Source organism: Sinocyclocheilus grahami, unplaced genomic scaffold (assembly GCF_001515645.1).
Source record: "Sinocyclocheilus grahami isolate Dianchi unplaced genomic scaffold, SAMN03320097.WGS_v1.1 scaffold190.1, whole genome shotgun sequence".
NCBI classification, from domain to species: domain Eukaryota; kingdom Metazoa; phylum Chordata; class Actinopteri; order Cypriniformes; family Cyprinidae; genus Sinocyclocheilus; species Sinocyclocheilus grahami.
This window is the reverse complement of record NW_015505369.1, coordinates 1,181,809-1,209,487: the sequence shown is the minus strand read 5'-3', so window position 1 is coordinate 1,209,487 and position 27,679 is coordinate 1,181,809. Positions and strand designations below refer to the sequence as shown.

At 36.6% G+C, this 27,679-nt stretch overlaps 1 protein-coding gene across 1 annotated transcript in view; it reads left to right on the top strand.

Annotated features, from left to right (window-relative positions):
* Positions 1-27,679, top strand: part of elp4 (elongator acetyltransferase complex subunit 4) — a 72,156-nt gene that overhangs the window by 4,880 nt on the left and 39,597 nt on the right. The window contains 6 exon segments of the mRNA XM_016284921.1: positions 2,032-2,153; positions 2,977-3,069; positions 3,212-3,387; positions 12,919-13,003; positions 18,932-19,120; positions 24,719-24,827. Of these exon segments, the coding sequence (XP_016140407.1) occupies positions 2,032-2,153; positions 2,977-3,069; positions 3,212-3,387; positions 12,919-13,003; positions 18,932-19,120; positions 24,719-24,827 (774 nt within the window).

Here is a 27,679-nt window from a genome sequence, read left to right as displayed (position 1 = left end):
ATACAAGATGTTGCTCAAAACTGCAGGGTCATTACAATTTATTTTTAAATAAATCAGTAGTTTTATTCAACAATGATGCATTACATTGATCAGAAGTAACAGTAAATAATTTTATAAGGTTACAAAAAATGTCTATGCATCAAATAATCCTGAAAAAACTTTTCCACGAAAGTATTAAGCTGCACAACTGTTTTCAACATTAACAATAATAAGCAAATCAGCATATTAGACTGATTTCTGAAGGATCATGTGATTTCAAGACTGGACTAATGATGCTGAAAATACAGCTTTGCTTCACATGAATAAATTATATTTTTAAATACCAATCAACTGCCACTGGAATGGCTATTTTAGACCACCTTGGTGCTTTCAGGGTGTTATTATGTATGAAAATGAATGAAACACTGTAATAGTAATGACATTTTGAAGGCATTAGTTTTGTTTGTATAACGTCTCCAGTTTCTCAACGTAACCGTGGTTCCCTGAGAATAGGGAACGAGACATTAGGGGATATAGGTGATGTCGGGCGCCAATTCACCTCAGAATCTTTAGACTGAGCAAGAGTCGTTGAGGCTCTGAGGAACATTTCCACACGGCAGTTTACGTAATGTCACGTTCCCTCCTCTCAGGGAACCACGGTTACATTGAGTAGCCGGAGATGTTCCCTTATCGAGTTTGGTCTCTCGACATTGCATTTGGGGAACGTATAAAACCCTGCTGTGTGAAAACCAAGCTGGTCCCAACTCGAACAGAGCCGATACAGTAGACTAGACACATGCAGTAGCAAGCAAAGCAGTGGAGTGCTTGCCCTGCCCTTAGGTCGGGTACCGAACCTTGTTGAAGCACCTAAACAACCGTATCATAATAACCTGGGCTCTGAATGATGTTGAGAGCACTTCAGGTGTATAGCCATGCCTGGGCGTCAGTCTGACCATGCAATCTGCGGCACTAGTTTGTGCCAAATGGTGCGGCACTATTTTGACTGGAGGGAATGCATAGTGGCCCGACAGTGCGTCCCCTTCCAAGGGAGCGGTCTTTAGCGAGAAGAATAACGGGTAGTGGGCATTCTCCTCTGAAGCAAAGAGGTCAATTTCCGTTTCCCCAAAGCGGCTCCAGATCATCTTCACTGTTTGAGGATGTAGTCTCCACTCTCTTTGTATAATGCCCTCCCTGAACAGCATATCCACTCCTCAATTCAAACTGCCCGGTACATGCACTGCTCAAATCGAGAGGAGTGTTTGATCCACCCAAAAGAGCAGGCGCTGTACCAAGCTTTGCGGGGCACGCGAGCGCACTCCTCCCTGGCTAACTTTAACACTTTGAATTGGTATGCAACACTTTAAATTGTAAATTGCTGGAAGCACATGAGATGAGATGCTATCTGAATATGAAAATAAGCATCTTTCTCTACTCTGTTAATAGCTGACCACCGCTTTGAGGCAGGGGGCTGCTTGTATCGAGGGAACAAGTGCATGATTGGAATTTTCCTGTGTTAGGTCTGGTTGCATCACTAGCAACCAGAATAAACATTTGTTTTCTTATTTCATCATCTGAGGTTAGTCTTGTATTTGTTCTCTGTGTTGGCATATTTACAGTATCTGATGTGATAGTGACTTTGACCATTCTTTTGTCACGAGGTGCGTCAAAAGGCTCACCACTCTATGTTTTGGTCTAGTTTGGGTTGATCTACTATCTGAATATGAAAATAAGCATCTTTCTCTACTCTGTTAATAGCTGACCACCGCTTTGAGGCAGGGGGCTGCTTGTATCGAGGGAACAAGTGCATGATTGGAATTTTCCTGTGTTAGGTCTGGTTGCATCACTAGCAACCAGAATAAACATTTGTTTTCTTATTTCATCATCTGAGGTTAGTCTTGTATTTGTTCTCTGTGTTGGCATATTTACAGTATCTGATGTGATAGTGACTTTGACCATTCTTTTGTCACGAGGTGCGTCAAAAGGCTCACCACTCTATGTTTTGGTCTAGTTTGGGTTAATATATGTGACATTGATGGTGATTCCTGTTCACAGAGGAGGACCGCTATGACAGCTACTCCCGCATGCTGCTCAAGTACTTCCTGGCAGAGGGAGTTGTGTGTGGACATGAACTCTTCCTGGCATCTGCCCGAGATCACCCTGATCAGATCATGCAGGTATGAACAAAATCGAATCAAATGTTCACACTCTTCCTGTTTGACACTTTGGTCAAGTTTTTTGGTTCTGTGAACTCCAAGTACATAAAATCCATTATTTACCACCGTATTCTCTTTATATAACTACCTTGCCCTCAAAACAATAAACCTGGAGAAATCTGTGTGTCTTCATAAGTAAAACATTTTTTTGCCATTGGCCGGGGACAGTGTGACCGAGCATGACACAATGTCTGTATGTATTATTATGACTGTGCCATAGTCTGATTTCTGTATCTTCTTTTGGTCTAAGGTCACTTTGAAACTGTGTTGTGTCTTTTTGTTATTGGTTGTGTTTGGAATAGATTACCATACTAGTCAAAGTAGTCATACTATTATTTTTGCCCTGTATAGAATCTGTATAGTATGCAGTTTCAATGCAAGTATGAATTTCTTAATGCATAGGACATGCTTTGCACATTCCAAATCTGCCCCATAATGCGCACAAATTGACCTTGCATTGCTAGTACAATAAAGAAGTAACCAGAAGTAATATGTGCTGTAATTTTTTATGTGATAAAAGCTGTTCCAATTTTAAACTCTTCTTTAAATCTTTTAGTTAGGTCAGGTAGAAAGTCTTTCCATATTCAGATTTAATTTATCGATATAAACAATTCAATTTCATTAGGTGCAAAAAAGTCTGTAACTTTTGCATTAATTTAATTTTTTGTCTGTCTCTAAAATATATTTCAAAATTACTGTTCTTGTTGTTATTATTATTATTATTAGTAGTAGTAGTATTTAAGTGAGCTATTTAATGTTCTGCCTTTCATATTTTTTAAAATAGGAACTCCCTTCTCCAATTGTGGATGACGTTGCCGGCATGAAAATCAGCGAGGGTCAATCTCAGCCAATATATGGTTGAGACACAGAAGTAGCTGTAGTGACAATTAAACATGTTCGTGCAGGAAGTAGATTGAGGATATATATTTTTACAACTGAAAATAGGGCAGTAATTGTTTTGGTGTAGTAATTCAGAATTCATTATTAAATTCTGTATTTTGTGCATTTTACACCCCTAGAGAATAAAGTTTCTGTTATATTTGTTTTCTTCTTATTTGTAGAATGCTTTGGCATCATCAGTGAGGTTTGGCCATTACTATGACGTGTCCAAGATCATGGAGCCTGAGCTACGGCAAGCAGCCAAATGCCACAGTTTTTATCAGCTACAGGAAACACCAGTAACCACAGGATCAAGGTAACTGCTATTGTCCACTTGAATATCTGTTAGGAGTATCAAAATAAATGTTCAGTTACAGTGAATATTCAGAATAAGATGTTTACGTGCCCCGAAATTTGCATTGACATTTTGTTGTACACTACCATTCAAAAGTTTTGGGTTTGCAGGATTATTTTCAGCGCCACATGATCCTTCAGAAACCATTCTAATATGCTGATTTGCTGCTCAAGAAACATTTATTACTATTATCAAAGTTGAAAACAGTTGTGATGCTTATTGTTTTTGTGGAAACTGTGATATATTTTTTTCAACATTCTTAGATAAAATTCTGATTATTTACATTTATTTGAAATAGAAAACTTTTATAACAATGTGAAAGTCTATACTGTCTTTTTTAATCAATTTAATGCATCCTTTTGCTAAATACAATCATTTATTTAAAAACAAACAAACAAAAAAAGTTTGAAGTCGGAAGTATCAAGTAGGAATATTCAACATCCAGCTTTAAATGGATGAGTATCTTGCGTAAATATCAATATTGCGGTGACAAGGCTTTTATTATTACTCATGGAAGTTCATAAAAGAAAGCTTATTTTTAGAGACAGCTTAACCAAACATTATAACCAAACACATGCATGGCCTTCTGCACTTATCTTTCATAAACGTCCTTACTTCTAGTATGATAAGTGCGCTAGGTATCATCACATATCTCCAAGAAGAAAATGCTTTGTCAATGCTGATGTCATGTTTCTGAGGAACACATCTGCAATTTCGTTTTATGACTGGTGTCCAGCCTTATAAAGGTTTTCGTAAAACGTCTCTGTACTTCCAGGTCCTTGCCAGTACTGTGAGAGACGGGCTTGAGTCTTCAAAAGTGTCCCCAACTAAGCAAGCCAGAGGCGACCGCGGCAAGGAACCAAAACTCCATCGGTGGCAGAATGGAGAAATTACCTTGAGAGAAACCAGGCTCAGTTGGGGGGCCAGTTCTCCTCTGGCCAGACGAAACCAAAAGTTCAATTCCAAGCTGCAGCGAAGTCACATTGTGCAGAGGACTCAACTGTTTTTTGTGGTCTTGTCCCGGTGGCCGTCTAGGAGACAAGGTCTTCACTGGGGATCTGTCTCTGGGGCTCATCTAGTTGACAAGGTCTCCGCTGACATTCAGGGCTGTAGAGGTCATCTCTAGGTGCTGCTCCACCATCTGGGCTGGATACGTACTAGATCCGGGTGACTGCAGTGACCATCTGATCTGGATACAGACTGAATCTGGTGGCTATGGTGACCTCGGAATAAGAAAGAAACAGACTAATATTAGCGTAGATGACATTCTTCTAACGATGTAGCAAGTACATCGGGGTTATGGGAACTGTTCCCGGTTCCAGTTGTCCTAATTAATGCAGCCTAAGAATCCTTTAACGGATTTGAATATTAGAAATGTGTTAGTGTGCAGAGGTGTCAAGTAACGAAGTACAAATACTTCGTTACCTTACTTAAGTAGAAATTTTGGGTATCTATACTTTATTGGAGTAATTATTTTTCAGCCGACTTTTTACTTCTACTCCTTACATTTTCACGCAATTATCTGTTTAATAGGGAGCCAGTGCAGTGTTGACAGAACAGGGCTAATATGGTCATACTTCCTGGTTCTAGTAAGAACTCTAGCTGCTGCATTTTGGACCAGCTGGAGTTTGTTTATTAAGCGTGCAGTACAACCACCCAATAAAGCAATACAATAATCTAACCGTGAGGTCATGAACGCATGAATTAACGTTTCTGCACTTGACACTGAGAGCATAGGTCGTAATTTGGATATATTTTTGAGATGGAAAATGCAGATTTACAAATGCTAGAAACATGGCTTTCAAAGGAAAGACTGAGTATCATCAGCATAACAGTGAAAGCTAACACCGTGTTTCCTGATGATATCTCCCAAGGGTAACATGTAAAGTGTGAAAAGTAACGGCCCTAATACTGAGCCTTGAGGTACTCCATACTGCACTTGAGATCAATATGATACCTCTTCATTCACTGCTACGAATTGATGACAGTCAGATAAGTACGATTTGAACCATGCTAATGCATTTCCACTAATGCCAACAAAGTTTTCTAGTCTATTCAAAATAATGTTGTGGTCAATAGTGTCAAACGTAGCGCTAAAATCCAGTAGCACTGAGATACAACCACGATCAGATGATAAGATCAGGTCATTTGTAGGGCTGGACAATATTGCCAAAATTTATATCACGATATATTTCTTAATTTCGGTCGATACGGTATTGCGATATCGATATGAACAATTGTAAAAAAAAAATTTTTTTTTAAAAAAAGCCTCAGAAAACCTGCCAAGAACTCCCACAACAGATGTCTGTACCTACAAACTTTTGAAAAATGAATTTGCCAAGTCTCTGAAACCTCCTATAAAACTACACTACCAGTCAAGTTTTTTAACAGTAAGATTTTTAAATGTTTTTTTAAAGAAGTCTCTTCTGCTCACCAAGCCTGCATTTTTTTTTATCCAAAGTACAGCAAAAACAGTAAAAAAAATTAATATTTTTACTATTTAAAATAACAGTTATCTATTCAAATATATTTTAAAATGTAATTTATTCCTGTGATTTCAAAGCTAAATTTTTAACATCATTACTCCAGTCACATGATCCTTTAGAAATCATTCTAATATTCTGGTTTGCAGCTCAAAAACATTCATTATTATTATGTTGAAAACAGCGGAGTAGATTTTTTTTCTGGTTTCTTTGATGAATAGAATGTTCAGAAGAACAGCATTTATCTGAAATAGAAATCCTTCGTAACATTATAAATGTCTTTATCATCACTTTGATTAATTTAAAGCATACTTGCCAAATAAAAGTATCAGAATGATTTCTGAGGGATCATGTGACACTGAAGACTGGAGTAATGATGCTGAAAATTCAGCTTTGCATCACAGGAATAAATTACATTTTAAAATATATTCAAATAGAAAGCAGTTATTTTAAATAGTAAAAAAATTTAACAATATTACTGCTTTTGCTGTATTTTGGATCAAATAAATGCAGGCTTCCTTAAAAACATTAAAAATTTTACTGTTCAAAAACTTTTGACTCGTATACATAATATTTTAGAAAAAAAAACGGCACTAATAAATTAATGTTCACCTTTTACTAGTATTTAGCCTTCATACAAACAAGAAATATGAAATCACTGTCAAATAAATATAAGACTCAGGCTCGCCTTAATAATATTAATATCTTTAACTTTAAACTATAACGTAGGCTGATTATTCTTATAGATTGAAACAAAAGTGCTTCAGCCAGGATAAAGAATATGAAAAATGCTCAGAGTTGCTGCAGAAAACGGAAACAGAGTGCGCAACAACAAAAACATATTACTGGAGACGAGCCAGCAGGAGGCGTTTTAGAGCGGCAGTAACAGCGGTTTCCCCGATAACGGCTGTACACAAAGCAGCGCTCCGCTCATGAACGCTGGCTGCTTTATCAGATGAAAATGCCATCAAAACTTTTCTGAAGACAGTTAGTTCCCCTTCAAAGATACATTCATATAAAACACCCGCGCCACATTTTGATTTTGAAACGTGCAGTGCTCATGTTTATTCAAGGAAGTCAACCGCCACAAATAAATCAATGTATGACTTAGAAACACCGGTAATGTATATCGAAATATCGGAAATGTGTTTAAAAATCATATCACCTAGGGGTGTTCTGTTCCAGGTTTTTCGGAGTCGACTCCGACTCCCACCATCGGAGTCTATGAATCGACTCCTCGACTCCATTTAGCGTGACTGTCCAAATTAGTCCAATTTAGAGGTGACATTACCTTTAAATGAGCTATCACCGTTGTTTGCTATTGCCGACACTTAATCGACGCATCGATTTTTACAAAGCTCATTGGTCTGAAAAGCGAGGTGTGCTCTGATTGGCCAGCTATCCAGTGCGTTGTGATTGGCCGAATGCCTCAAGCGTGTGACTGAAATGTTATGCCCCTTACCATATTGTGATGCTCTGTCCGGCCGGAGCGATGAGACAAAAACATGAAAACCCATTACAAACGAGGCATTTGTTGCATCCAATGGGGACATAATTACGGATCATAAAGACTTATACTATCTTTTTACGCGTGAATGTATGTGTGAAAAGATTATCACTATGTTGAGAGAGGAAAAAAATTTGAAATCAAAATAATGGTGGTAAATAGCCGCGGATCATAGCGCACTGAGCACACTAAATAAAGCACAGTGAGCCCATGCTGCTTCTGCACCACATAGGTTACGCACCGCACACAGACTGCACTGCAAACGGATCCTCGCTCAATTTTGTTCACTCTTTGCTGATATATAGCACTCAACTGCCATGCACTATATAGGGATTTGAGAATCAGTGAAGACATCAGCGACTTCAGAGTCGACACCGAGAGTCGATTCCAGTGCTGGAGTCGACTCCGACTCTAGGGCTATTCAGAGTCGAGGAATCGACTCTTTTGGAGTCAGCTCCCCATCCCTAATATCACTGTTTTTGAAAAAAAAAATATCGCAATATATATTGATATTGAATTATTGTCCAGCCCTATTTGTAACTCTAATGAGAGCAGTCTCATTACTATGATACGGTCTAAATCCTCACAGATACCATTTTTCTCTAAGAAGGAATATAATTGTGAGGATACTACCTTTTCTAGTATCTTGGACAGAAAAGGGAGATTCGAGATCGGTCTGTATTTAACTAGTTCTTTGGGGTCAAGTTGTGTTTTTTTTGATGAGAGGCTTAAAAACAGCCAGTTTGAAGGTTTTGGGGACATATCCTAAAAGATATAAAATGCATTTGTTGAAGCAACTATGCCATTTTAGCTTGTTTCTATAAGTCATTGAGTTCTTTTATTGAGTGTCTTGACTAGTGGGAATCGTACCCGAATGCTCGGCATTGCAGTGCTGTACCAGGTGAGCTACTGAGCAAGTTTACTATAAAAGAAACCATATGGAGCTGGTTTTGTGTTGCAGATGTCAAATGTATTAGTTTACAAATCATGCATTGTGTTTTGTGTTTTGCAAAGTGTTTTGAGGTCATAACACAGTATTGTGCAGGGAACCGCATGGAAATATGTTTTTAGTAATCATAATTTGTGAGAAGAGGAGTAAAAGTTGTATAGGTACATTTTTTTTTAGTTTTGGCCTAAATATTTTTTTTTTTCGTTGAGCCTATTTTGGTGATTTTGCTATAAAGAACAAATTGGAGCAGAATCAGATGTAGAAAAAGGCTTCCTATCCCTTTCAAAGAAATCAATTAATCAGCAAGCTTAGTCGACAACCAAATGTCTTGAGATACAAAAAAAACCCTCATTGTCTTTCTGCGTTTCACAGCTCATAGAATAAAAAGCCCCATGCCGTTTCTAGACTGTTAAATTTCTCCGTTTCACTACGTGGCGTAATTGGCACAAATTGCTCTCCAGGTGAAAGCGGAGCCTGTTGTTTAAGATGGATGCTACCTCCACGCGCCCCTCTGGTCCCCTTCTCGCTCGCATCACTGTGATCTTAATTAGCTCACCTGTCGGCCATTATCCTCTACGGTCGGCACCTTAAGCGATCACGCTCTGTTAGGCTGGTGCCGTCTCTGTCTCGGACACAATGGGGGCGTGTCCTCTTTGATTGCCGCCACCCCCACCTCCCCAGGTCTTAATCAAAAGAGGGAAACACGTGTTTCACCCCATTAAGGAGCAAATCAGTGCGGTGGGTTCAGAGCGTGAAATTACACTACTGTTCAAATGGGGGTCAATAATATATTTTATTTAAGAAATTAATACTTTTGTTCAGCAAGGATGCATTAAGTTAATCAAACGTGACAGTAAAGACATTTATAATGTTACAAAAGATTTCTATTTCAAATAAATGCTGTTCTTTTAAACTTTCTGTTCATCATGTGACACTGAAGACTGGAGTAATAGCTGCTAAAAATTCTGTTTTTCAGGAAGAAATTACATTTTTAAAATATATTAAAACAGTTATTTTAAATTTGTATAATTTTTTACAGTGTTATGGTTTTTACTGTGTTTTTGACCAAATAAATGCAGCTCTGAAAGGCTGTGACACGCCCGGAGGTTGCTGTTCGTCATGCTTTAAATTCAGTTCTCAATCTTTGAGTAATTGGTGGCTGTCATAGCTACATGCAGAGTGGCACAGTGTGGTCATTACAACATGTTGTGAGCCAGAAGGAGAGGGAAGGACTGTAGTGACAGAATGAAAGCCTTTACAAAACCCCTGAGGTGTGATATATATTTTTAAATGAGCAATGCGAACTCTTTGTAGCAGGTTAATCTCAGTAGTATGCTTGGTCATTGTCAGTATTTCAAGTCTTATTTCAAGTCTTATGCTCATCACGGTTGCATTTATTTGGTAAAAGAAAAATACAGGAAAGACAGAAATATTATGAAATATTATTACAATTTTAAATAATTTGTCTTCTAATTAAATATATTTTAAAATCTAAATTATTCATGTGATGCAAAGCTGAATTTTCAGCATCGTTAATCCAGTGTCACATGATCCTTCAGAAATAATTCAATATGCTGATTTGCTACTCAAGAAACATTTCTTATTATTAATAATGTTGAAAACAGTTGTGCTGCTGTGGTTTGTGGAAGCTGTGATACACTTTTTTTTTTAGGATTCTTTAATTAATTGAAAGTTCAAAAGAAATTTGAATTTGAAATAGTAAAGACTTTCAAAATGTTTGAAACTCACTACTTTTGAACAGTAGTGTTTCTATTGTTGAATAATGTCTAACTTAAAATACTTATTTTTGTAGCATATTACACTTGAAATGTGTGCTTGTGCCAACCTTCTGTAAAATAAATGGCATGGCTTGGTATTTCCTCATCTAATGCAGTTTTGGGGTCTAAATACGTTTTGAGGACACTGTATAATATTCTCGGATTTTAGGGAAAAAAAAGAAAGAGACTTACTTAAAGCTGCAGTCCGTAAATTTTGGCTCTTTGTCGCCATCTCTGTTTGAAAACCTGGAATTGCAGCTGTGTGCGGAATTATCTTCCTTGCGTGGGTTGTGAGTCGGCACGGCTCCAGTCCGGATTAATCGAATGTTTTGAGGAGTATGTGTGTGTGGCAGTCAGTCACCGCACCGGTGAGGATATTCACTGTTCTTCGCAATCACAGATTCTAGCCTACGTCTTGGAATATATGACCCAAATAAGAATTTTCACCGTATATTGCCATCTGAACAAGTAAGTGACAAGTCTCCCACGTTTGTTCTGACCAACTGAGGAAAAAAGCATTACCATAAATCTCGCTACCAATGGTGATTAAATCTAAAGATCGATTAGCTCATATCAAATTATTATTATTGTTATACTTTATTCTCAAATGATTAATGTTAACATCAGCATTGGTGACGATGATTATAGTGTGTATTAGCGTGTAGATTTCAATTTCTGTACAGTCTAGCCTCTAATTGTCATACCATTCGAATTTCATATTAAGAAATTATTTTATCCCAAAAAGCAAATTATGCTCCCTTCGAACTGGTTTTTCTTTAAAATACAAATCTTTGTAATCCCAGGCTATCTGTAATCAGAAGCACATTTATAACTGGAATATAATTTAATTTAATTCACATGTGTTTAATAAACACATAATCCTTTCTGGATTACAATCCGCCATCAAAATGATACATTTAATTTTTCCAGCTGCTGTGAGAAAAGGCTATAAACGATCGGCCGCCTGCAGGATCCTCACATGCGATAGCCTAGTAGCCGGGACAACTTCTTTATGTTTACAGATGTGACATAATGACGCAGTGCCATGCTCGAATTTCCCACAAAAACCTACCCGTACCACTCAAATTAGAAAACATTATTATAATCTAAGCGTTGTGAATCGGGCTAAAATAAGGCGATAGTTTTGAACACTGGCTGGTTATGTACTTGCTCAAATATTGATTTCGGATCATTTTTAACCAAAAAAAAGTTACGTCTTTAAGTAAAGACAAAATGTGCAATGCAGAGCAGGTCAAGTGCTTTGACCTGCCTTGCTATGAGTTGCACATCTTACCCCTGATTTAACATAGAAGCGCTGTGTCACTGGGATCAGAAGTACTGTCCCGTTAACACGGTTTCAGCACACTCAGACTCACCGCAGGCCTCAGGGGGAGCGCCCGGAGCTGACAGAGGTGCCAAAGTGTTTAATTAATTTCATTTCATTTGATTTAATTAGTGATGTATTTCCTTGCATCTACATGCGTGGCTGGGTTGCCAGGGTTACTGCCGATGTCAACAGGCTTTTGTGATATCAAAGCAAATCCCACTTTATGACGGCAGCATATGCCACAACAATTAGTGGTTTTAATTGAAGTGTACTCGGATATCATCAGCTTTTGACCTGTTATGAAGCCATAATCATAATCGTCCACATTTAAGCACTTTCCTGAAACTGAACCTTTGCATAAGAAAAACAAATAAACTTTAAATAAATGGTTTGAAGCTATCATTTGTTTGCACATTTGTGTTTCTACCATTCTAAGTCAACTTTGAAACTTACAATTATGATTACAAATTGGTATGATTAATTGCAATTCCATAATTGTTGTTTTAGATTAAACGTCTAATAAAAAAGAGAAATGTAAAATGTGATTACGTTTTACACTTACTTTACCCTTTAAAGAATTGGGGTCTGTACAATTTTTTACAAATATTTTTGAAAGAAGTCTGCTGTCCAAGGCTGCATTTATTTGACCAAAATTACTGTAATATTCTAAAATATGATAATTGTTATTGATTATCATTGAAAATAAAGAGATTAGTAGAAGTATATATAATATACACTACGGTTCAGAGTTTAGGGTTGGTATGATTGTTTAGTGTTTCTGAAAAAAGTCTCTTATGCTTACCAAAGCTGCATTTAGCCTATTTGATCAACCATACAGTAAAACAGTAATATTGTGAAATATTACCATTTAAAATAACCGTTTTCTATTGTAATGTAATTTATTCCTGTGATAGCAAAGCTGTATTTTCAGCATCATTACTCCAGTCTTCAGTGTCACATGATCCTTCAGAAATCATTCTAATATGCTGATTTGCTGCTCAAGAAACATTATTATTATCAATGATGAAAATTATTGTGCAGCTTAATATTTTTGTGGAAACGAATACATTTTTCTCAGGATTCTTTGTTGAACTGAAAGTTCAAAATAACAGAATTTATTTTAAATAGAAATCTTTTGTGACATTGTAAATTCTTTCAAAAATAACACAAAAAAATCTTACTGACCAAACTATTGAGTGGTAATGCACAGTGTTTTACATTGGCATGAATGAAATTTATTTGATCAAATAATTATTTTAAAATCGTCATCATCAAAGTTGCTTCCATGATGCTAGGTTTTCTGGGTGCTTGGTTGGTGGTTCTTTTAACTAGCTTTGTCTCTTTTACATCTACAATCTCAATTTGCAATCTTTTCAAGCCTCTCGGCATATTTGTTTATCCAGCTTTCAAAATAAGTATATTTTGTTCTTCTCTCGTGTTTTTTTCAGTCCGTTACCATCACCCTATCATGCTCTCCTAAAGTCCATCCAGACGGTCATCCGGAAAGAAGGGTTTGATGGATCCACGCCACAGGTTGGTTGTCATTTGTTTGTCATTTGTCTCTTTAAATGATAATGAGCTACTGCTCACCCCACCCCTCTCTTCTGTTTTTTGTGTATTCGGTGGCACATTAAAATGTGACTCTTATGTTAACTTTTACATCCAACTACAAAACACCTGCATTGCTTACAAGACATTGTTGTCGCTACAGCTGCTCGAGTGTGGAAAAAATGGCAGACAGCGTATAACTGTCTGAGGGCGGAGATATGCTAATTCAGGACAGTCCGTCAGCGGTCGTGGGCGGGGCCTCAAAACTGCTTGATAACTGAGACTGTTTAGGTTTTTTGGGAATTAAAAAAAAGCGAGTGAATTGATTTTTATCATTGTAGTGTGGGTTGTGTCCACACACTTCTAAGACACATTTATATGCAAAAGTGAATTTTGCATCCGATGTCCCCTTTAAAGGAATAGTACCCGGGAAATGAAAATACTGCCATCATGTACTCAGTCTCGTGTCTTTCAAAATCCATGAAATTTTCTTTCTTTTGTAGAAGAAAAAAGGTGTTAATCGCACCAAAATGCCTTATTTCCATGAACAGTGACTTCAGTCATATGGCTTCAGAAGACATGAAATATATGAGTGTATGAGTCAACTTTTATCATACTTATGGTTATTTTTGTCCTTTTTTAGAGCTTGACAGCCCCTGGTCCCCATCCACTTTCATTGTATGAATAAAGAGCAGTTACTACAGACACTTTCCCAAACATCTTTTGCATTCCACAGAATTAAGTTAGTCATACCAGTTAGGAAGAACGAAGAGGAGAACATGAGGGTGAATAAATGACACAATAACAATTGTTGGGTGAACTATCCCTTTAAACTGACCAAAAAGACTATAATGAAATGCACAGTTAACAGACACCCTGTCATTCACACCTCTGGAACAATGAAAGCGTTTTGCCGCAGGCAGTGTTTTTACAAGACCTTTAATTTGTTGTTTCATTGATTGGTCTCGGTTGGCTAATTGTTGCCTGATTTTGTCTGTGCTTTCACTTGCTTTGTAGTGTGGCTTTCGTAGCTTGTGATAATTAGGAAATCGAAAAGAGCTTCAAATATAAAGGCTTTATTTTTTTTCTTTTCCTTTCCACCTTTATTCCTCTTTTTCTCATCTCATCCTCAGTTGTCAGTTTCTCCATGTTGTGCTCGAATCGCTCTCAGGAGGGAGATGGGTTCCCTTGGGTTTCTGTTCCTTAAAGCTGAGTCCTATTAGTTTTGTGGTAAACAGGCCAAGACAGACACTGGGCAATATGCCCTCTGTCTGTTCATATTCATTAGCTCCTACTGAGAAGCCGGGGAGCTCGGCCCCTCTGGGGGCCCCTCTCAGAAACGGCCCCATGATAGCCTCTGTCTTGACTTCCACATCAGCACTGCATCTGCCGAGCCGCTCTTGGGACCGGGCCGCTTGAGGATACACTCGCTATTTTTAATCAGTTTCCAACTTTATGTGGCTCTAATGTGGCTTCTGTCATGTGCTGAACTCCAGAGATGATCTCCTGGCCAAATTTGGTGTCAGGTTAAGTAAACAGGCCTATGAGTTTATTCAATTAAGTTTACTTCATTAAATGAAATCAATTTACTTCAGAGTCTTTAAAACCACTTTTATTACTTTATTTTATATTTTAGAGATGTATTTTCTATTTACACATCTTTTAGTTTCACTGCAGGCTTATGTCAACCCAACAAGAAATTAATTAAAAAAAGAGAAATTGCTTGTTCTTGTGCTAAATTCTACTTGTATAGGAAATGGTAATACAACTAAATAATACATAAAATACTACTAAACAAAATTGTTAAATGGAGTTCTAGTTCAGTTAAAGATAAGAAAAGCATGTCAGTGTACAGTTTTGTTTGGTTGCCAGAAAAAAAATCATCTTACTGCAAAAGTTTGCATCCAGGATGTATATGAATTTGTTTTTTTCTTCTGAACATATTTGGAGAAATGTTTAACATTACATCACTTGCTCACCAATGGAATGGGTGCCGCTGATAAAGCAGCTGATAAAAAGATAACTATGTTAGCGTCCACACCAATGGACCATTACTTTCAGGAGTAATGCAGATGAAGGTGTTGATTGTCACCTACATTCAGCATTTCAACAAAGTCTCTATATATACGTCCAAGCATCTCAGATGATGCCCCTTTTTTTTTTTTTTTGCTTGCCATTTTATATTGCTTAAGTTTTCTTATTTGAATATTCTAATCTTAGCATAGACCTTTCACTGACATGAAACATATAGTTTGACAACATATACAATTGAATTAACCTTTAGAATAACGGTGTTAAATGAAAATGTCGATTTTATTTCAAGTTCAACTGTTTCCAATGTTGTTAAACTGTTTTAAACTATAGTTTAAAGTTTGACCGAATCAAGTTCCCAATCAAATCTTATTCTGTTCTTGTTTGTGCTAGCTCTTTCTTGTTGATCGTTGCACTTTAGTGTTTTTCTTTTAATCCGTGGCACTGATGGACACCTCATGCTCCTCACCCTGGAAGTCCTCGATCCACTGTCAGTCAACCGACAGATTAAGTGCTTACATCATCAAACAGTGCCGTTCTGTTGGCAGAGGTCGCGGAATGTGATGAGGTTGAGAGAACATGGGCACAAAGGCAAGAATGCTCAGAATGAGAGCAAACAGGGCAACAGTGAGACTGACTAAAACGTTTGTCAGAATGGTGACTCAATTCTAGCTATGACTGCAATGCCCTATAAAGTTTGAATAAAATGCCGTAACCTTTTTTTGGTCATGGTAGGTTTGGTAAAATCAGTAATGAACCTATATTTTTTGATTTGATTTGATTTGATTTGATTTGATTTGATTTGATTTGGGTTGGGTTTGGTTTTTTTTTTTGGTTTGTTTTTGTTTTTTTGGTTTGTTTTGGTTTTGTTTTGGTTTGGTTTGGTTTGGTTTTGTTTTGTATGTTCATGTTACCATCAGAAATGGTTATAAGCATATCATCTTTCTCATGCACACAGCGGGGAAAGAGTGTGAGGACTAAAAAGCTGGAGTGTGGCCGAAAGGAAGGAGGAAGCCGGTGAGTTAGGAACACCCTCTTTGTGGAAATGTCAAGCTCAACTCCCAAGAAACACTTTGGAAACACAGTCAAACAATGAGGTTTATTTAACTTGTGATTGCTGAACGGTGTAGAGGGTGTTAACGTTACTGTTTATTGTCAGTGGACGAAGGCTGATGTGAGGAGGACGACCAGGGCGGTAGACAATTCAACACCACGGCTATTTTCAGCTGGTTTAAGATATCTAGCTTCCTTTTCTCTATTTCAAAGATGTGAGCAGGTTAATTGGTTATTCACAATATAAAGATTTAACCGTATGTACAATAAGAAGAAACAATAAGAAGAAGAAGAAGAAGAAAATAGGAAATTCTTGCATTAGGGGAACTTTTCTGTCCCCTGAGACTATTTTAAAATGTTTTAAAACATTATAAGAACTTTAAACATTTTGTGCAATTTAATTACTTTTTTAAAAATCATTTTTGAGAGTGTTAAAAGGTTGCTGGAATAACTTTCTATATTTCCCTTTATTTCTTTTTAAGTGGGAGAACTTGCACAATTGGTGGCTGACTAAATACTTTTTTGCCCCACTGTACATTTTAATCTAAAATGATTTATTTACATTTATTTTAATGGATTTATTAAAATTAAGTTTTTTTATTACATTTTCAGTTTTTTTTTAAAGTTTGTTTTTTGATATGTTCAAAGTTAATTTGACTGCTACACTAGCTAACTTGTTGTGTTTGTAAGTCTGCAGCTTGTCCAAAAAGTGTATTTTTACTGAAAGGGAAAGGCTTCCTAAAGACTATAGGAACTTAGGTCTGAACTGAAAGTGCTGGTAAAATGAAGACCTAACTTTCTTTTCACATCTTCATAAATATGCAAATATGAAGTTGTCCTGCATTTTTGAGACATCTGAAACTTGCATTGGTGTCACACCGTGCCAGTTGCCAGTTATCTAGTTGTTCTGGTCTGAGGTGTCCTCTCGATCTTTATTAAGCAGGTTCAGAATCAGCTCTTTGGTCTTTGATGGTTTGTGAATAAGGTTCAATTCTCTGTCAGACTTTGTGCACTGTAGAGGGCACATCTCTCACCCATGGCCCCTTAGCTTGGCTGATGTTGGCGAATAACGTGCCAAGAATTTCCTGGCACTTGTTGGAAGCAGACATTTTGGCTCTTATGTTGACAGCCACATTGTGGTCATGTCAGGCAACTGTCCTGATTGGAAGATGTCGTCCAATCACTTTTGACCATCGTGTTCCGTTTGACCGTGCTGTTGAGTGGTCTTGGCTGGGCCGTTTGTTTCATTGATTCAAGTTGTTTGAGAGGTACATGACCCTCACTCCAACAGACAAAAGGCTTTTCACTACAGACAGGATTCCACTACTGACTTAGTTACACAAGTCATTGCACACTTATGTATGACATACTATTTGGGCACTGTTTTGTTTGCTTTTCACCATTCTCCCTCTCTCATTATGGAGAGCGTATAAATGTGAAATTGTACAATGGCTAATCATGTCCTGTTGAGAGTCTCTAATTGATTAAGAAAATTGCTTGATTAAGTGTTGTTTGTGATTTAAGTGTACTTTCATTAATACAACAAGCACAGACAATGAGTACAGTTAAATAAATAGTTCACCTAAAAATTAAAATTAGCTGAAAATGTACTCGCCCTCAGGGCATCCAAGATATAGATGAGTTTGTTTCTTCATCTGAAGAAACATCACAAATGGATCCTCTGCAGTGAATGGGTGCCGTCAGAATGAGAGTCCAAACAGCTGATAAAAACATCACAATAATCCACACCACTCCAGTCCATCAGTTCACACCTTGTGAAGTGAGAAGCTGTGTGTTTGTTAGAAACACCTCCATAATGAAAGTTTTTAACTTCAAACCGTTGCTTCAGGATAAAATACCAGTCCTCTATACATAATATTGCTTTCTTCAGTAAAAAAGTTGTCTTGTCTGAATCAGGAGAGAAATATGCACAGATCAAGCACTGTACAAGCAAAAACAGTCCAAAACAAATTCGTCAGTGAATTTTGATGTGAGAGGACAACAGGAGATAGACTTTTTCATTGTGATTGGTTGTCTGTCTTGCATTTATATGAAATTTATTCCACCATTAATCTATCCATAGCTGTCTTTGCAGTGCAAAAGTATCACACAATTTATGTTATCTGTTGGTTTTAATGCACAGCAGACAGAAAAGACCATGCATGCCCAGTATCATGACAACAATAAAGATTAATGTGGTTCTGATGCAACGTTTTATACAGAATCAAATCCTGAATCTTAAACTTGCCTGAAACTTTAACACTGTTTAACACACACAGTGTTCTTATTTAGATGCAGAATTACTTGTTATAGAGTTATAAACACTGTAAGGAAAAATTTAAGTATCATTTGATGTATTACTGTAAATAAGTGTCATGCAACACTACAGGTTTCTCCTTGTTTCTCTTGTAAATTAAGGTGCGCTTCTTAAAATACTGTTAAGATATTCATTCATGCATTTTTGATATAGCACATTTCATACACAGTGGTAATTCAAAGTGCTTTACATAAAATAAAATAAAATAATAATAAAAAAATAATCACAACAATAAAACAAGGAATTTAAAAACTTTGAAAATGATTTCAAAATTGATTTGTTTAAAATGAACTTGAAACCGTTAAGAATAGAAAATGATTATACATCAAATATAATGCCAAGGTTTACCCTACAGTGCTTTAAAGAAATATCCATTGCACAAGCCAGATGTGTATTTGATCACATTGTACATATCCAGATTGTCTCGAAATGAATGCATTGTTGTTTGAAAATCAGATTTTTTTGTGATTGTCTCTTTTATTAAAATGTTTTTTTTTTTTGCACTTCTGTAGTCTAAGGTTCGGAATGTCCTGCGGCTGGGTCTTCATTCTCTGGGATCAGTGCTGTGGGGGGATGATGTGTGCTGTAAGGATAACCCCGCCCACTGCCACGCCCTCACAACTTTTCTCTACATCCTCCGAGGCCTGTTACGCACATCACTCTCAGTCGCCATGGTGACCGTACCATCCCACCTCATACAGGTATTATTAATCGGATAGTTTCTCAGTGTGTTCATATAAATCCTTTGTTCAGGTTTATTTTCGAGACTGATGGTTGAAAGTCACCCTTAAATGCTGATATTATTTTTTAGAATTTTGTGTTATTACATTTTACAACTACACTACTGTTTTTTTTTTAAAGAAATTAATTTTATTCAGCAAGGATGCATTAAATTGATAAAATCCTATCTGTCTGTCTGTCTGTCTGTCTATCTGGGCTTGGTTTTTACACAAATTTCACAATTCGATAGGATTATCCTTCACAAGCTTGCGATTTCGATTCGATTCAGTATCGATTATTTTGGCTATATATCAGGTACAGGACATGGAAAACATTTTCAAGGAAAAAAAATCAACTAATGCTGTAAAATATACCTGAGAGTTATTAATATGAAAGGTTGAAATCTGATGATTTGTATATAAACACTTAAAATAAATTCAAAGTTTTTGTAATATTAAAGTTATAATACTAACTTAATTAAAACATAAATTAAATATTGAAGTAAAAAAAATTATAATGAATATGTTATATGGTGCATATTTAGGAAAATTTTCCTCTCTAGACAAAATCTAGCTGACTATTGAGCTCATGGTTACAAATATGTTTTTCTGTGGTAAATGTGACGTTACGTGACATTGTTTATAAGCTATTGTCGCCTTTCCGCGTTTGAAACCCTGATTGAGCGATTAAATGAGACAGGATGTGGATTTTGGTAAGTTGTACTCTTTCTTTTAACATACCTTCAGATCTTCATTCATGTTTATTTTGTGCTGTAACTGCTGTTAAAGCAGAGGAGACGATCTGTTCACGCTGCCGCTTCTAAACGAGGTGCTACAGCGATCCGTCACTTCCAAGTGGCAACCTTCCGGACTCTCTCTTGAAACCAACACGGAAGTGACTTAAACTGGAATTCATCGACTGGCCGCTAGAGACTGGCTCCAAAAGGGAGTCAATCCCATAGACCCCCCCCTCCCCATGTTAAAATGGCCAACTTTACAGCAGAAACATTTTTTTTACAGCCTGGTACAAGAAGTGGTTTTGGTCTATATAGCTAATTTTGCCCTTCATGACAACTGTGAGGGGGTATATATATAACTCATCCATTTAAATTATATTAAGCCTAAGATTCTGCATAATTAAGGTCGTGGCCACTTGAGTGACAGGTGGATTGCCACTGCTGTCACCACCGTCGAGCTAGGTGGGCATGGTTTCAGCAACCAGCTGTACCCACGTCCCGCCTCTTTGCCCATTTTCGATTATCCAGAAGTGCGGTGACGGGCTGCCAAGATGGCGACGGCCAGCTCCGCCCACTTTGGGCTTCAAAAATGCTCTTCAGAAACCTACGGGTGACGTCACGGACACTACGTTCATGTTTTTATACAGTCTATGGTCACTTCACATTAAACAGCACCAAAACAGCATTTCATATTTGAATATTGTGATAAAATGGATTGAGAATGAGAATGAGAATTGATTCAAATCTAGGGATTCATGAATCGATATCGTTTCATAAAAATTTAAATTGATTGATATCTATCTATCTATCTATCTATCTATCTATCTATCTATCTATCTATCTATCTATCTATCTATCTATCTATCTATCTATCTATCTATCTATCTATCTATCTATCTATCTATCTATCTATCTATCTATCTATCTAAAATCTAACCACTGAACTGTGATTGGTTGTCTTTCTTGCATTTATTTGCATACATATTTTTCTTCAGCTACTGTATTGCAGTGCATCCCCTCCCCATTTTGTATCTGTGGTGTTTGTTAGGGATATTACTCATACTGAGGTTTAGGGATGTTAAAATCTTAACCCCAAGTATTAAACTAGGGGTGCAAATGATACTTTAAATCATGCTGCTTTTTAAGGACAGATGAGCTCTATCTTTTCTAAACAATAAGATTCTCAGTTTTTGATGATCAAACCTGCTAAAATCCATAGACTTACACTGAAGGAAGAACACACAATATTGAGGCACAAGGATATTATAGAGACTTAGGGTTGTTCTAGCAACACCTTGGTATCCACTCACAACCGTATTTTGGCGACGGGTCTTGCACAGGCACTCTTCAAAAAAGGTATCTGTTGTAGTTTTGTTTTTTGCTATCATCATGCAAGATAGACTTTTCCACCATTGACTTCCAGAACTAATCCCACAGAACAGCCTTTTTAGATTTTTTTTAACTTGACTGTCAGTCTCATGGACCAGCATTGAGGTCACCATAAGTTTGTCGACCCTGGCACACCATCATCGCCCCATGAGCCGGAGTCAAAGAGTCGACCCCCCTCCGTTGTGTGAATGAGGTTCCGCTTGGCTGGGGTTCAGGGGGCCTGTGTGTGTATCTGTTTGAGTACATGTATGTTTGGCCTTCAGAGGAGCATCTTCATTGGCGCGTGAACCCACATTCTTTGTCTGAGGCCCTCAACTTTGCATTCAGCCAGCCAATGGTCAGTCTCGAGTCGTTCTGGGCGCTTCTGTCTTTCAGCGTCTCTCGGTTCCTGAGAGGCCCTTTTCTTTGTGCCTCCATTAGCCAACGAGAGTCAGGCCACAGCCGCTGTGCTCTAAGAGCGCTTCAAAAGACAAGATCTCGCTGTTCTTTGTCCGTTTGGAGACAAAGTGCTAAAACCCCTCTCAGGGATGCTGGGGGGTCACACAGTGGTTTTCTGCGGTGGAGGTGATAGAGTAAATGCTGTGATTGGTTTGAATGTGGTTTTGTGGAACAGATGTGATGTAAACTAATATAGACCTTTCAGTAAATACAGAATGTTTTAAGGTGAAGATTTTAGCTTTAACTACTAAACTTGGGGTAAACTCTTGTGCTGTTGTGTTAAACCTCCATTATTTGCATTAGCACCTCATCTGAAGTCCATAGGATGTGACTTGAAATGAAAAGTCCTGTTATGTTTTTTTTTAAATCTCAACAGGAAAGGGACGGGCATTGAAAGCCTCCTCTGATGAGACTAAAGCCACAGTCCATCTGAATCTTTAATCAATCTCTGCTCAAATAGCCATAGTCCACTAGCACACACACCTACAGTTACAGCCGCTGTTGGGTCAGGACCCTGGAGACCCGGTCTGTCAGTCTGAAGAATGACAGCTTCGGAGACCTGAAGGAAGTTAAAGGAAGAGCTGAACAACTATCGTGGCTAAAGTTAGCCTTTCGATGTGGCTTGTAGAGCAGTTCAATTAGTAGGCCTATAAATCTGTGTCCAAATTGGCAGAAAGCAAGGACTCATTGTTCCTAATGTTTACACATTCACTGTGTTTTCTTTATTAAATATTTTATTTCCTAATTTGATCATGCTTTGAGCCACCAACAAGACTGAAGTATGGACATACCTTTTGCCATATTAAAATCTATTAATTAGATTAATCTATTAATAAAGATTTTCCCATAAAATGTAATTGGTCTATACTTGTGTATCATTACACATTAGCAAAATACATTTCTACTTTTTTTTTTGCTTTGCACCTGTAATATTTACATTTTAAATGACCTTAAATGTATATTATTTATAAGTTTTTCTTTACATATGCAACTTTTTAAAATATTATTTTCAGAACATAGCTAAATCAAAGATTGATTCAAATTTTTTTATGTCACAGAAGTATTGTTCCTTATATCCTTATATACATCTCTGTGTTGTGTTTTAAATTAGTTAATTAATTAATTTATTTATTACAATGGGCAAAATCATGCGTCAAGAAAACTAACCAATTCAACTACACACGGTGTTTCCTAGTATCTTTTTTAAATTATAAATAACACAAGCAGTAGATTTAAAACAGTCTCTTCCACTAACTTTCTTTAACCTGTTTGCTTTATTAAACCCCATCCTTGACTTGAGCCTTCAGTATGTTGGCTCAACTGTTGTAGTTGCATTTTTTGTTGTTTTGTTTACTTGCATTGGTGTGATGTTGTGTCACTAACGCAGTTGCTTGGGTTCCATTTTTTATGCTAGATTTGGGAAAAAGGTCACGGCTGCGTACACGAACATGCATGCTCTCAAAGTCCACTTTAGATGAGAGGAAGGGATGAAAAGAGAAAGAAAGAAAGAAAAAAAGAAAGGACACGGATGCATGAAAACTGCATTAGGCCTCGTCAACTGCTACAGAGAGGGAGCGTATGAAATATTCACGAGTGGTGTAGAGATGAATTTTTCACATCGGGCTTATCTTTCTGTCTTTCTCTGGAGTGTTCCCTCCTTTCTGAAGGCACTTTGTATTTGTCTGTGGCCAGGAGGTGGCGCTCTCAACAGATTTTTATGTGTTTGTGCATGTTTGCTCTTTAATACTTTAAACTGACTTCTTTTCTCATCTGTATTGGCCTGAGTGTCTTTGCAATTGTTGATTTGGGTTTGTTCAGTTTTACCCATGAGCTTCATATCGGTAAGGTCAGAGGGTTTCATGACTTCTTTTCCAAGCCCATTATGTGTTTATTAAATATTTTGGCCCGTTCTATCATACTTTGATCTGTTTACCATGTTTTTACCACATTTTAATCTGTTTATCAGAATTAAACCAAATGTTTCCCATTAAAATCATCACCAAAAATGCATTACGAGCCAGTCCAAAACAGGCCATTTCAAATAATGAAATGTAAACTTGTATAGTTCATATGTGACACAAAACCTTGATGAGCTGAAAGACATGTTTGAAATGCTTTAGATTTCTTTAGATTTTTAAACCATTTAACAGCAGATATTTTTGGAATGAAAGCATTAATAGGCGAGATGTCTTTTCTCTGACTTGGATGTGGACGGGATCTCTGGATCTTTCTCTGAGTTGATGTGGCTTTTTGCTTACATTCGTCCAGATTTGTGCCGTATGGTCACACTGCATGAGTCGTGCGATCAGAGAAAGAGAGACGGACAGATTCGGAGAGCATGTGTTTGAGCAGCAAACGTATGTTCTGCTCTGAGCCGATGGATTTAATGTTACACGACGCAACCAAAGGCAGCAGTTTACAGAGGTGCCATTATGTAATACAGCTAATTTCCTTATTAGAGACCATCTAATAATACCAGTTTGGATGCTATGATTGATGCAAGTGCTTATCCAAAATATTAAAACATAATTTTGTTGCATTGAACATTGTTGATTGCTAGGTGGTTGATTACTTGCCCAAGTCAAAAGAGCCCACTGTTTTTTTGACACCAAACTTTTTAATTACACCTCAAGTGGACATCAATAATCTCTCAAATGCAAACAATCCTGTGCTAATGCTAAAGATTTCAGTCATCTTAGAGAGTGGTATTGGTAAAATGGAAACTGGAAAAATGGAAATTGCTGATATCTTGGGTAGTTTTGTAAGCTGAGGCTTTGTTGTAAGACCATGAATTCAGTCTCTGGAATACCCTGCTTAATTTTTTCTGAGATAATGACCTAATTCAGTTCTCACAGGAAAAGGAATATAACCCGTGCTCGGTAGGAGGGATTTAATTAGCAAGAGATGCTCTCAGCATTGCTCTAGACTAGATGTTCCTGCATGTGCTTGTACCCGGCACTTCTCATGTATTTCCTGTCTCTCTCATCCTCTCTCTCTTCCCGTCTCACTCTCTCAGAACAGAGCCGTAATGGGCCGAATAATCAGACTGAGTGACACTGCCATCGCTCTGGAATCATTCAAAGGCTCGGAGAAGGAGACCAACCCGCTTTACAAAGACTATCATGGTGAGAAGAAACATACATATGAGTTTGAATGCATTGACAAAAAAAAAAAAAAAAACTTAAATCCTAAATATTAAACTTTTCCTTCTAACTTGCTCTGCAACACTTGATATCTAATTTATGCAATCAGATTTTTTTGTTGTTATTATTATTATTTTTGCATGGCGGACAATACAGCTGATTAAAAAATTGAAAAATATATAAAAAAGTAAACAACAGATAAAACATTAGTAAATACTATATAGATGTATAAAAAAACTAATAAATGTCAAAAACACACAACAACATAACTAAAACTAACTCAAATTAAAGTGAACAAAAAAATTTATTCAAAATCTGAACAAAAACTATAACAATATATCAATCATACTAAAGTGTTGTTTATTTTTAGCAAAAACTAACTTCGTTATTTGAAATAAGGCTGTAATATATATACATATATATATATATATATATATATATATATATATACACATATGTAAACGAATATAAATGTATATGAAAAACTTAAATGTAAAAAAACTAGAAATGTTCCCGTGGCAACTAAGTAAAAGAAGTTTACGTTGAAGTACTAAAACTAAAATTAAAGCTAAAAAGAAATATTAAAAAATAATTTAAAAAAAGTCAAAAGCACATAACAAAATTATTAAAACTTAATCTAACATGAAAATGGAATATATACAAAAATTAAAGCTACTAATACTATAATAGTATATAAATAATACATAAATAACACTACTCAGCATAGCAACACCCTAGCAACCATTCACAACAAAATCATGGCGGAGCATTTTACATGGACAAACACCCCTCGCATTTGCTTCAGAAAATGTATTTTCAAAAGATATTTCATTGGTCCCTCGTCTTATTCGTGCCTTTTGCATCCTATATTTCTCACTCACTCACTCACTCACTCACTCACTCACTCACACACACACACACACACACACACACACACACACACACAGGCTCAGTAAAGTGCATTAGTAGAGGGGCAGGCAGGGTGGACCTCTCTCTAGCTGTCAGCTCGTATTAGTGTGGCGTGTTCAATCAGACGTGCTCCTTGGCAGACAGGCCAGGGGGAGATTCAGCTGCCACGGCAAACGTCCACACACACACACACACACACACACACACACACACACAGATCCCCTCCGCCCCATCACAAGCACCCAGCACAGCCCTCAGGGGCCACAGAGTTGCAGAATCAATATTTTCATACTGGCTAAAACCTCTCTGTGGCCAGCCTGCAGATGAGGAAGATCTTTTGGGCTCACGCTCTTTCCGTTCTGTACTTTTTCCTCTCATTCTGCCTCTTTATATTCTCCCTTGTTTTCATCTCTTCTTGTTGCATGCTTTATCTTTTCATCTCTTTTGTGTCCATCTTTCTGTAAAGGTCAGTTTGTTTACAATTCTCTCTCCTTGTTTCCGCCCCCTGCCCTGTTTCTTTCTTGCACTCATTTGCTCTGTGTGTACGTAATGGCCAAGGGGGGTGTGGTTTAAAAACACTATTTGATTTATTTATTTTATCAATCATTTCTATAAGATGCTTCTCAGATGTTTATGAACAAATTAGATACTAATGATTTCAATTTCATGTTAGTTTATTAATTAATTAATTTGTTTTATAATATAATTTTATTGTGATGTTATTATTTTATTATTTTATTTAATTAATTTATTAGTGTGTACGTAATGGCCAAGGGGGGTGTGGTTTAAAAACACTATTTGATTTATTTATTTTATCAATCATTTCTATAAGATGCTTCTCAGATGTTTATGAACAAATTAGATACTAATGATTTCAATTTCATGTTAGTTTATTAATTAATTTATTTGTTTTATAATATTATTTTATTGTGATGTTATTATTTTATTATTTAATTTAATTTATTTATTTATGCATTTAGCAGACACTTTTATCCAAAGCGACTTAGTGCATTCAGGCTATACATTTTTACCAGTATGTGTGTTCCCTGGGAATTGAACCCACGACCTTTTGTGCTGCTAACGCAATGCTCTACCACTGAGCCACAGGAACACATTATTAGTATTTGTTATGTTATGATGTTTTATAATGTTATTTATGTTAATGTAATTTCTTTATTAAGATGCTTATCAGAGGTTTATGAATAAATTAGATGATTTCAGTTTCATAAGTATTTTTTTTCTTTTTCATTAATGTGTGTATTTTTATGTATTTATTTATTAATGCATGTAATTTACATTTCAGGTCGCAGTTACATTTGTCAAAGTATTATTTATTTTGTTTCATTATTTAAAATATTACTAAAAACTGCTAGGTCAGTCACTTTTGTCAAAGTGTCATTAATTTAGTTTTAGTTTATTACTTACTGTTCTTTGACAAAATAATACTTTTTTGTGTATTTATTCAGCAGTACATTTGCTAAAACATTACTTGCTGGATGAATATTTATGAACAAATTAATTATTTCAATTCCATGAATTAGTTCTTTTTAAGAGTTTGAAATGTTAGTAAGATATTTTTAAACAAAGATGCTACTGATTTAATTTGTGTGAATTAGCTTGTTTTAGGATTTATCATGTTTACAAACAAATAAGATGTTACTGATATTAATGTTATCTTAGTTGTATGTGAATTATCTGTTTTTAAGATGTTTGTAAACTGATAAGATGCTTAAAGGGGTCATATGATGCTACATGCACTTTTACAAGTTGTTTGAACTGAAATGTGTTGGCAGTGTGTGTACACAACCACCCTATAAAGATAAAAATCCACCCAGTGTTTTTTTTTTAATCTGCTCAAATCTTTACCCCTTTCTCAAATCGAGCCGATCTCGGATGCCTGTCTGTGTGACGTCACACAGACAGGC